Source organism: Canis aureus, chromosome 6 (genome assembly GCF_053574225.1).
Source record: "Canis aureus isolate CA01 chromosome 6, VMU_Caureus_v.1.0, whole genome shotgun sequence".
NCBI lineage: Eukaryota > Metazoa > Chordata > Mammalia > Carnivora > Canidae > Canis > Canis aureus.
This window is the reverse complement of record NC_135616.1, coordinates 61,874,287-61,886,654: the sequence shown is the minus strand read 5'-3', so window position 1 is coordinate 61,886,654 and position 12,368 is coordinate 61,874,287. Positions and strand designations below refer to the sequence as shown.

Here is a 12,368-nt window from a genome sequence, read left to right as displayed (position 1 = left end):
AAACAGCACACAGAAAGTAACTTGTCTGAGCTTGCACAGATAGTAAGGGTAAAGCAGTTATCAAACCCAGGGCATCTGGTCCAGAGTCCTTACTCCTAAGCACCGTGTTCTAGTGCTTTTCCAGAATCAGAACTGCAACTCAGTGTAGCAGTAAATTCATTTATTACATTTTGCATTTTTCTTACATACTAATTCCTCCATAGCTGTTTTCTTTTGTATTATTTATATACCACAATATTTTATTCTTTATCTGGCTTATATTATCATTCTAACTTTTTTCTTATCGTTTCTTTCATATAAAAGAAACATTTCACCTCTATCACATATATTATGTCACTAAATTCAATTCTGGTAAAAATCTGCACTGATTTAAAAAAAATGAAAGGTCTTCAAGTAAATACCTCTATTTATATGTAATAGAAATTACTCAGATAATAAACATCACCCAATTGTAATCTTTTAAAAAAAATGCATCTGTCAACAGCCTCGAAAATATAACATACTAAAATAACTGGAATAGCAGACTTTTTCCAGCCACATAGTCCATACATCAGTAATCTTAATTAATAAAGAAATAGTTTTGAGTGATATCTGCCCTATATTTAAAGGCTTTCTTCTTTCTTTTTAGGTTTAGCCAAATACTTTTTAGTCCAAATTCTTGTCAGCTAAGATAAATTTGTCCAGCTGTGCTTGTCTGGATCTACAAAGTACAAAGATAGGTAATAAACTCAACTAGAAAATAGTTAACTGAAAGAAAATCTAAGATGTGGTTTAAATTATTATCTAAACAAAGCAGCCAAATAATAATTTCATTACTTGGTTTTCAACTAATTCTCTTAGTGTCTTATAGATCATGTTAAGAGAATACTTAGACACTGACCTTAAGGCCCTATTGTGGTTCATATCTTGGTTCAACTGGATGACCACAAAAACATAGTTGATGAGCCCCATGTCTATAAAGTACCCTTAAAACAAAAATATCACTTGATATTGACTTATACATGAGGGAAACCATAATGTTGACTTTTAGTCCATGCACCTGGTAGGAAACAAGGTTGCTTTGGTCTTGTGGTTTGATGGTGTAATATGTTAGTTACCAAAAGGAAGGCCTTAATATCACTCCGTGGAAACTACTGGTCAAATTTTTGGTGTTTAGGAAGCAGGTGAGTGTGTTATTCAGAACTTTTAATTCAGGAACATTATGTAATGGAGACAGTTTTTCAAAGAGTTACAACTGTGCAAATCATCATGTTGTTGAAAGATCCAAATGTCTTTTTAAACGTGAAGCTGAATCAAGCTTAAAGAGGTGGTCTTGAGTCTAGAGCCCAAATTATCATTATGGAAACCTTTGTATTGTCTGTAATTGCACCTAGATCTGTGATACAGCCTTGGTTCTAAGCTTCTGGTTCCTTCCACTTTTCCCAGAGCATAAAGCACAAGGAAATGCTTATCTAGGATTTTTAAGCTTAGATTGTGTTTACATATGGTAGTTTGATTACATTCTATTTTAATAAAATAGTCCCTTTGGATAATTGTAAGCATTCATTTTGGCATTAGGTAGCTTTCTGAATTTCCCTGTGAACACTAATTCCCATGAAAATCTAACCAGGAGGAGAAAGGAAGAACATTATTTATGTTTCCTTTGGTTCAATTTCAATTAGTTTAGATTCCAGGCTAATTTAACTCATTACTGAGTTAATTTACTTGTATAATTTTATTTAACAAGCACGGTTCTGTGACTTGCAACTGTCTCTTGGGATATTTGTAGTTCATGGAGTATGGAGCACTTGGCAGCCTTGGAGTGCATGCAGTGAAAGTTGTGGTAAAGGTGCCCAGATAAGAACAAGATTGTGTAATAATCCACCACCATCATTTGATGGATCCTATTGTGATGGGGCAGAAACACAGATGCAAGTTTGTAATGAACGACATTGTCCAGGTAAAAAGAAATACAGTGTTTATACCTTAATAAATTGACATCTATCTCTTATTTGGGTAGTATGTCAGTAAGAATCAATGTCGATAATCACCCAACCCAACAATGCTCAGGGTATTGTAGTAACAGAGCACATATGTTTTTCCTTCATCCAGTTGATGGCAAGTGGGCAACTTGGACCAGTTGGAGTTCCTGCAGTGTGTCCTGTGGAGGAGGTGCCAGACAAAGAACAAGGGAGTGCTCTGATCCTGTTCCCCAATATGGAGGAAGCAGATGTGAAGGGAGTGATGTCCAGAGTGATTTTTGCAATAATGATCCTTGTCCAAGTGAGTGTTGGAAATAGTGAGTCAACATTATACTTTCTTAAAGTTTTGTTATGGCCTTAAGTCCTTAAAGTCATAATATACTGTTATTAACCAGTATAACCAATCTCTCTTTGGTTTAGGATATCAAAGTGTTGTACAGTTGCTGTTGTGTCTATATTATACTGTAAATGTAATTGATTTATATAGGCAAGGGCTGTGTCCTATTTCATTTCCTCTCCAGGACCAGGTACAGAGTGCAAGGCAAAGGCACCCTTACATGCTTGCTGTTAATGATGTTGATGATACCTTTACAGAGGCAGGCAAGTGGCCCTTTGCCTTAATTCAGTCACCAAGCTAGATTTTAAGACCCTAACAGCATCTGAATCCACTGTACCTGGATTTTATAGTCTTGACTCATCAAGAGCATAGATCGTGCCTCATTCATATCCTTCAGCTCCTGGAATACTGCAAGACTCAATAAATGTATATCAAATGGAATTTCTCAATGACTGGAATGTATACCCAGTTTCTGGTCAAAAGAACAGCTAAACCAGCTAGCTGCCTTTGGAAGTTGCCTGTTTATAGATTCATATATTTCTTTTCAGTTCCAGGGGAAAATCTTACATATTTTTTGGATGAATGTCATTGTTTAGCACCTCTCCAATGGCTCTCTGTTGTAGCTCATGGTAACTGGAGTCCTTGGAGTGGCTGGGGAATGTGCAGCCGGACGTGCAACGGAGGGCAGATGCGACGGTACCGCACATGTGATAACCCTCATCCCTCCAATGGAGGAAGAGCTTGTGGGGGGCCAGACTCTCAGATCCAGAGGTGCAACACTGACATGTGTCCTGGTGAGTCCCCTGACTCCTAGCAGTAGAATAAGAAAAGAAATATCAGAAAGGGAGACTCCTAACTCTGGGAAACAAACTAGGGGTGGTGGAAGGGGAGGAGGGCGGGGGGTGGGGGTGAATGGCACTGAGGGGGGCACTTGACAGGATGAGCACTGGGTGTTATTCTGTATGTTGGCAAATTGCACACCAATAAAAAATAAATTTATTATTAAAAAATAATAAATTTAAAAATGTAAAAAATAAAATCTTAAAAAAATAAAAAAGAAAAAAAGAAAAGCATTTCATTTAGTGCTATTGTAGCAGCCCCATCATTTCAAATCTTAAAATGAAAGTTGTATAGTTAGGGTCACCTGAGCTGTAGATTTTAAAACCAATGGATTGATATTGGCCATTCTGTTCTTGTTCACAGTGGATGGAAGTTGGGGAAACTGGCACAGTTGGGGCCAGTGCTCTGCCTCCTGTGGAGGAGGTGAAAAGACTCGAAAACGGCTGTGCAACAATCCAGTGCCATCTATAAGCGGGCGCCCATGTCCAGGAGATGCTACTCAGGTGTCCAGATGCAATATGCAAGTATGTCCAGGTAAGGAACTAAGTTAGATTTGATGAAACCATTGCTGGCTTATTTACAACCTTCCTGCAAATTGGAAAAGGATATCCCTCTGAGCCCACAAATTAAAAAATGGTGCCAACTCCAGAAGGAAGAAGTAGGGAAAATGTATTTTTTCCCCTTCACGTTGGTCCACAGCAAAGCTTATGGCTGGATTTTAGCTGCTGCTCACCCCATCCAGGCCCCCTTGTAAAAGGATATGGTCTGTGCAGCTATAAATACTAGTCCTATGCTTGTGGGATAAAAAGGTTTGAAAGACTGGGGAAAGCCAGGCTGAGATTCCAGACAGAAAATGAGAGTGGGATAGAAACTGAATACTTAACAGAATACACAGCGAGGGGCTATTTTTTCATGGATGGAAACACAGAGAACATAAATGTGGAAAGTAAAATAGTGGGCAGTTAAATTCTAGGAAAAAAGAATAGGGGGAGTTCAACTATGATAACCCAAGTCATACAACATGGCTGGATATTGTAAGTGATGTAAAAATTCATGAGGTGGGGTACCTGGGTGGCTCAGTGGTTAACTCTTGATTTCAGTTCAGGTCATGATGTCAATGTTGTGAGATGGAGCCCCCCACCCCCACCCCCATCAGTCTCCATGCTCAATATGGAGTCTGCTTGAGATTCTTTCTCTCTCTCTCTCCCTTGCCCCTTCCCCTGCTGGTACACACACACACTTTCTCTCTAAAATAAGTAAGTAAATAATATTTTTTAAAAATCCAGAAGGAACAAAGCCAGAATTCTAGAACCTATGAACCTATGAAAGAGTTTGCTGGAGTACCAAGAAATAGTGGATTGTTTTAAGGTTGCATGTCTCAGGGTAGGATTTCTTTTTTTTTTTTTTTTTTTTTGGATTTCTAAGGTCCATAAGAAGATTAAAAAGAACAGTCTCCAATTGGTAAAGTGCTCAGATACCACTGAACTTTCCAAAGCTTTAAGCATGCCTTAGAAATAAAATGTCTGTGAAAGTCAAGAAGGTTCATTTGGCAGAGTGAGAGAGAGAGAGGAGTTACATGAAGGGATTTGTAGGATCTAGACAAGCTAAAAGAACAAGTGGCTATCAGTCAGCTGTTCAACATATGTTGTCAACATATCAACTGATTACCAAAGATTTTGAAGTTCTATCATATAGGCATGGTGACAGTTCTAGTTTTAATTGAGGAATTTTGTAGTTCCTGAGCCTTGTTACAAGTCACTGTCAAGGGGTAATGTTCATTCCTAAGGAGTATGATTTGGTCATGGGACAAGGGTCCCAGTAGCAGAAGGAAGTCCAAATAGGTGGACAATTTGGATTACAGAGTCTGGCAAGGAGTTTCAAGGATTCCAATTAGCTACCCAGAACTAGAAGATGTCTAATGCACACTGGAACTCAAGCTCTTCTGGAGACAAGAACCAAGGTTCAAATGTTCAAGTGACCCAGAAAACCAAGTGAATTAGTAATCTTTCTACCCCTCTCCCCTGATTAGGACTAAAGATAAGAACCAGAATGGCCTACCAGGTCCCAGTTGGCCCTACAGTCTACTTTCCTGCATCATCTTGCAACACCGCTCCCACAACTCTCCACCTTTTTCTCCTTTTGGTTTCTAGATATGGCAAACCACCACCTCTCAAAAGGGTGACACATATCACTTTCCTCTATCCAGAAAGCCTTTGTCCTGCCTTCTCTGGCTTAGTTAAGACCTAACTTTCATCAGCTCTCCACTCTATTTTTACTTTCTTCTCAGGCTTCCCTTGGTAGTAGATATCACATACATTAGTACATTTCAATTTTACATTTGTGGAATTCTAATTAATGTTTATCTCCCTCTTTCAGATATAAGCTCTATGAAGGCAAGCCTCATGTCTTTTTTCTTTCTTATTATTGTATTCTCAGCACTTGATGAACAAATAAATGTAGTCCAGAACATGAAGACTGAATCAATGTGAAAAAAATGTATTCTCTCACCAATAAGCAAAGTAATGCAAATTAAAATGGTGAAATACTATACTTACTGATTTTTATTTTTTTAAAGATTTTATTTTATTTATTTGACTGCAAGAGAGAGAGCACAACCAGGGGGAGTGGCAAGCAGAGAGGGAGAAGCAGACTCCCTGCTCAGCATGGGAGTCCAGTGTAGGGTTCAGTCCCAGGAGGCTGGGATCATGACTTGAGCTGAAGGCAGATGCTTAATCAAATGAGCCGCCCAGGCACCCCTATTCTTACTGATTTTTCTGAGATTAAATACCATTGTATTTCTCCCTGGTTTATAATATGTAACAATATTGTAAACATCTAGTGATTTTTTAAGAAATATATTCAATTAAAAGCCATCAAGTAATGAATATTTATGAATTTCACTATCAGTTTCTTCCCAGTATGTTTCCTTCTCTTGCTAAAGCATGCAGTTCACTTAAAAAGCATTCATTAATCACCCATTCTGTGTCAGTAACTAATAATTTTGCTGAACAATGGAAATAAGGCTTAAAATTACTATAGAGATTTTTTTTTTAATGTGTAGTTGTTTTCAACTGTCTCTGTAGGAATTCTGCAGCACTGTTAAAAATGAAACACCCTTCTCAAATTTTTCTCAAGTTAACTATTTTCCAGTATGTATATATATTAAGGAAAACTTGGTAAACCTTCCATCTGAAACCCAATGTTCAGATGGACTGAACAATACCTATTAGAAACTCCTCACCTATGTTGGCAGTGACCTAAAAGGAGGCTCAGGAGTTGTTTTGAGGTGGTCCCTCCTTTCCCTCTGTGTTCTCACAAAGGAGGCAATAGATAAAAGAACATGGATTTTGATGCCAAGCACATCTGTGTTCAGACCTTCATTCTATGACTTAGGTCTCTAAACTTTACTTTTATAGTCTGCAAACTGTGGCCACTTAAGATAACTTTATAGGATTTTTGACAGGATGAAAAGAGTTAACTCATATTAAGTGCTTAGTATGGTACATAACATGCTCAATAAACTCTCATATTATCATCATTTCATCACCATCAACAAACACATTCTTTATTTTGGCTTTGGGACTGGGTGCTGATTGTATTCTTTGGATTGTGAAATAATGCCATGATGTATATAGATTGGAAGGACCCTAGATTTATGTGGGATGATGAGTGTTACATGAAAGTAGAATGTTTTGAAAGCTTATTTATTTCACTCTTAAATTCAGATGTCATATGATATTTTAAATGTTTGAAAGAAGATTTGTAGCATCTCTGAATACTGGCCTTATTTTGTCCCCTGTAACATTGATGAAATTGTTTCCTTATCCACCAATATTTTTTCTTCCCCCAATAGGTGGGCCGCAGCGAGCCAGAGGAAGTGTTATTGGAAATATTAATGATGTTGAATTTGGAATTGCTTTTCTTAACGCCACAGTAACAGATAGTCCTGCCTCTGATACTAGAATAATACATGCCAAGATTACCAACGTACCTCGAAGTCTTGGTAAGTCTGTTTGCTTATAAAAGTTAATAGCCTCTTTTTTTATATAAATTTATTTTTTATTGGTGTTCAGTTTGTCAACATACAGAATAACACCCAGTGCTCATCCCGTCAAGTGTCCACTTCAGTGCCCACCACCCAGTCACCCCCACCCCCCGCCCACCTCCCCTTCTACCACCCCTAGTTCATTTCCCAGAGTTAGGAGTCTTTCATGTTCTGTCTCCCTTTCTGATATTTCCCACTTATTTTTTCTCCTTTCCCCTTTATTCCCTTTCACTATTTTTTATATTCCCCAAATGAATGAGACCATATAATGTTTGTCCTTCTCCGATTGACTTATTTCACTCAGCATAATACCCTCCAGTTCCATCCACGTCGAAGCAAATGGTGGGTATTTGTCGTTTCTGATGGCTGAGTAATATTCCATTGTATACATAGACCACATCTTCTTTATCCATTCATCTTTCGATGGACACCGATAGCCTCTTTTTTATAAAAAATTATATACTATTCTTCACTTATTATTTCTGCTTAAAGCTTCTAGACCATGCTACCTCTAAATGATCTGTATGATAGTCCTTAGTTCTGTCCCAATAGTAAATTCTTAAAGACAAGTGAGATACTGATACTTATTTTGCTCTTTTTCAAGATTATTTAGGATTCATCCTTATAAGTAACAGGCTCTGAAGATAATAATAACAATGGATTGTAAATATCTCTCTTTGTCACCTTATTTATCCTTTTTTCTTTAGGTCCAGCAATGAGAAAAATAGTTTCTATTCTAAATCCTATTTACTGGACAGCAGCAAAGGAAATAGGAGAAGCAGTCAATGGCTTCACCCTCACCAATGCAGTCTTCAAGAGAGAAACTCAGGTGGAATTTGCAACCGGTTAGTTGAACTTAATATTTTATTACTATAAAAAATATGATTGCCTTAAAAGTTGCTGGTTAGAAAAATACGTTTATATATTCCCCCAGAGAATAATTTTAAAGTTTTCGATGTAGTCTTATCATAAATGATATAAGAGCAATTTCATATTTCCCTGTAAACTTTTACTGACATGGATCTATAAGAGCCCATGTGTTTTCAAACAGTATAGTGATTTCTATACCCCAAAATTTTTTTCTCATCTTTTCTCTTTTTTTTTTTTTTTCATCTTTTCTCTTTAAATCCTCAGAGAGTTTAAAGGCTAAAACAGAGCAAGAAAATGAGTCATTGCTATTAAGACTTGTCTATGAACCTGAGGTTTGGTTAGGATACCTTATAGGGATTCTTTTTATCAAAAAGGTAGAAGTAAAAAATAAGCAAATCTAAGGGCTTTTCACTTTACATTTAGTTTTAATAAATATGTGTTAGTTATTCATGGGCCTTCCTGAGGGCATACATATTTTTATTGACTTTCATTACAAGCCTCTTCAAAGGTAAAGAGCCTCAATGGTAAAGAAAAAGGGCTCTGTAAAGAAGAAAGGCTGATGAAAGGGCTTTAATCAGCCCAGAAGACAAGTGGGTCTCTTCATGATCATTCGCTTACTAAAATGCCCCTTTGCTACTTCTTGAAGCATCAGAAAGAGCAAAGTCCTGTGGCCAGACTTATGGTATTGCCAGTCTACCTGGTGAAGCTCCCTGTCCATTCTCATAGATGATCTATTTTTGCAGAACTGTCTTGCTATTGTTTGTGAGTTTAAAGTGTAGAATCCGGGTCACCTGGTTGGCTCAGTCAGTAGAGCATGTGATTCATGTGTTCAAACCCCACACTGGCAAGGAACCCACTTAGCAAATAAAATATTAATAAATAAGTAAAATGTAGAATCCTTCACATAATCATACGCTACATTTTTTGCCACAGAAAAAGAAGCTTTACATTCAATAAGCCTAACTCTTTAATTCACGGACTAAGTAATAATTTAATTCTTTATGGTCTATGCTTATTGAAGTTTGAAGTAAAATAACATAGCTGAACTGATATGTAATGTCAATCTGCTCTGTACTTACACAAACCATATATTTTTTGCCGTTAAAATGAATGAATTGTAATTCCTAGGAGAAATCTTGCGGATGACTCATATTGCCCGGGGCTTGGATTCTGATGGTGCTTTGCTTCTAGATATTGTTGTGAGTGGCTATGTCCTGCAGCTTCAGTCACCTGCTGAAGTCACCGTAAAGGTAAAAAGTCAGGATAACATGCCTTCACTGTTTATTGGAGTAATGGTAAGAGTAGAAACCAAAGATTCATAGAGCATGGACACCTTATGTAGTTTCCCTTGTTTGCTCAGAGGAATATCTAAACCACTAAAGTTAGAAATGCCTAGCTTGTCTTTGTATAGAAATCTTCAGGAATAAGTCTTTACACACTCTTACTGGTTTTATTACCAGTAATACTTACTGGTTTATTACTGATCCTATTTACCAGGACCAAAATAACTGCTATGCTGATTTAAGTCATTTGTTTATTATTCCACATATAAAAAGAATACAAACTGTTATACAAAAGTTTTTGTATATCACCCATAAAAGTATTTCAGAAACTAAAGAATGGTAATCACCCTTTCACATCCTTTCTTTACTCCTGACCTACAGCTTTGAACTATAAACTTTATTTATAGCTACAGTTGACCTTTGAACAATGTGGAGGTTCAGTGCCTACTCCCCTGGGCATTCAAAAATCACTTATGACTTTTGGCTCCCAAAATTTAACTATTAACAGCCTAATGTTGACTAGAAACCTTACCGATAACGTAGTCAACATATATTTTGTATGTCATATATATTACATACTGTATTTTTACAGTAAAGTAAGCTAGGGAAAAGAAAATGTTAGTAAGAAAATCACAAGGAAGAGAAAATACACTTAAAGTACTGTACTGTATAAAAAAAACCACATATGTGATGACCTACACAGCTCAAATCATGTTGATCAAGGATCAACTGTGTATATATATATATATAGCCCCTTAGCCTTTATTTTCCTCATTCTGCATCTCATACTACCCTCAAGAAAAAAAAAAAAAAAAAACGGAATAAGCCATGCTGATCTTCCATTCTATACTGTCTTCCTTAGGATTACACGGAGGACTACATTCAGACAGGTCCTGGGCAGCTGTATGCCTACTCAACCCGGCTGTTCACCATTGATGGCGTCAGCATGCCATACACATGGAACCACACCGTTTTCTATGATGATGCACAGGGAAGAATGCCTTTCTTGGTAGAAACACTTCATGCTTCCTCTGTGGAATCTGACTACAACCAGTTAGAAGAGACACTGGGTTTTAAAATCCATGCTTCAATTTCCAAAGGTACTTTGGGTAAAGGAAAGTCCAGATCATTTTTCCATTCAGTCCTTTCTAAAAGGGTGAAAGTAGGGTGCCTGGCTGGCTCAGTGAGTAAAGCATGTGGCTCTTGATCTCAAGGTTGTAAGTTCAAGCCTCACATTATATGTAGAGATTACTTAAAAATAAAATCTTAGGGAAAAAAGGTATTTAATACCTAAAGAAGTGGGGGTGGGGCAAAAGAATTGCATCAATGCCATTCAGAATAAGGATATTAGGGCACAGATTGAACCTACTGATACCAGGTTTTCATGTATGTTGTCCATGTTTTGTAAGAGGTAAAGCCCTATGATAAAGCCAATCACACTGGAGTTTTAGTGTATTTGGATTACTAATATGCTTCTCCATATAACATGGTGGAGTTACTGTTCTAGATATGCAGAAAGGTTTAAAAAATATATCCTCTGTCAGAATGATGTTTTCTCTGGGTGCTCAAGCCCATTATTCTTGTTATGACTCAAGGAATTTTTTTTAATTCCTTAAACATAATGTAAAAGTATATCTCAACCTAAACTAGTAAGAAAAAAAAAGTTTCCATATTTTAAAAGCAGCTTTTAAAAATTATGCAGCAATAATCAGGGTTCCAACTGTCATTTCTTATTCCTAGACATTATAATTTTTCAATTGCTCTTCATTTTCTAAGCATAGTTCTACGACTCTTGATCTCAGTGGTCTTTAATGCTGTGTAGTTCTTTGATGTATCTATACCCTAAGATCTCTTTTCAATCATAAGAGGCACCCAAATAATCAGCATTCCATGTCCCATGAAGTTTGATCCCAGGAGATACTTGCATGTGGCTATTTTATAGACACTAAATATTTTAATGTCTTTGAACTTTGAACTTTCAGCTTGTATTAGTACAGTAAAATGATTCATACTGGCCTCTGTTATTTGCTAGCTTTCTTAAAATAGATCCAAATAGATTTTAAATAGCATCATTTTGTTTTATCATGCTCAGAAGATACACTAAAAACTCATTTTCACCATTTACTCTTGTTTTCATCACTCATACACATGACTGTTTTCTTCATCAGCACCTATCAGAACTGCATCATTGAATTTTAGATCATAGTAATCTAGCAGAACCTGTTCACAATTTTTTTAGATGATCATAGATTCATGAAGCCTCACAGCCGGTAAGCCCCCTAGCCTCACACCATCTCCACTCATATGTTGCTACCACCACCTCAGTTTACTCTTGTCATGCATGTTCCAGTCACTGGGACAAAGGAAAAGAGCCACTGGAATGAAGAGTTCTATTTCTCTTCCTTAATAATGCCCACTTTTCAAGGATGACCTGTTTCTACTTTCTCCAGTACTCCATATAATTAAAAGAAGATAACTTTGCATAAGATTTTGGTTAAAAAATGAATTTATACCATCTGGGACAAGAAGAATTAAAAATATTTTTTAAAGTCATGTACACCTTTTAATCATGTAAATTCTCTAAGCCTTTGAAAGTCTTTGTGGTATCTGTAACAGTGTAGTTGGGAAATATGGATCTCACAATAGAAGAAAACACACTATGGGATATTTATAACCCTTTACTATTCTTAAACACTATGATTTTATGAGTTACATCTGATATGTGCACATTTGTTTGCTGAGGTTCCTGTGAATTATGTTAGGTACTTAAATTTTCTTTTTAAGTGACCACCAGGGGGCAAGCTTGCATTCTTGGTTGCTTAACCAGCAAGTTCTTTCTCTTCTATATTGTGTCTAGACTAGAGCTATGGTTACAATGCAGTTAGAAACACCTAAAGAGCTTGATGAAAGTTCATATTTCTAGGCTTAAAGATTTTGGCTTAGCTAGTCTAAGGTTGGACCTGGAAGTCTGTATTTTTAACACCTCCCCTAATGATTTTAATGTACCTGGTCTGTAGGCTGGCATTTGGAAA

The 12,368-nt window shown here is 36.8% G+C and overlaps 1 protein-coding gene across 4 annotated transcripts in view; it reads left to right on the top strand.

Annotated features, from left to right (window-relative positions):
- HMCN1 (hemicentin 1) overlaps window positions 1–12,368 on the top strand; it is a 464,969-nt gene that overhangs the window by 425,437 nt on the left and 27,164 nt on the right. For 3 of the 4 annotated variants that reach the window (XM_077901922.1, XM_077901921.1, XM_077901924.1), the window contains 8 exons: window positions 1,769–1,939; window positions 2,092–2,262; window positions 2,922–3,092; window positions 3,502–3,672; window positions 6,992–7,141; window positions 7,891–8,028; window positions 9,182–9,303; window positions 10,199–10,436. In XM_077901922.1, coding sequence (XP_077758048.1) covers window positions 1,769–1,939; window positions 2,092–2,262; window positions 2,922–3,092; window positions 3,502–3,672; window positions 6,992–7,141; window positions 7,891–8,028; window positions 9,182–9,303; window positions 10,199–10,436 — 1,332 coding nt within the window. Of the gene's footprint in view, window positions 1–1,768; window positions 1,940–2,091; window positions 2,279–2,921; window positions 3,093–3,501; window positions 3,673–6,991; window positions 7,142–7,890; window positions 8,029–9,181; window positions 9,304–10,198; window positions 10,437–12,368 lie in introns of those variants that run through there. The other variant, XM_077901923.1, reaches the window with a different exon arrangement.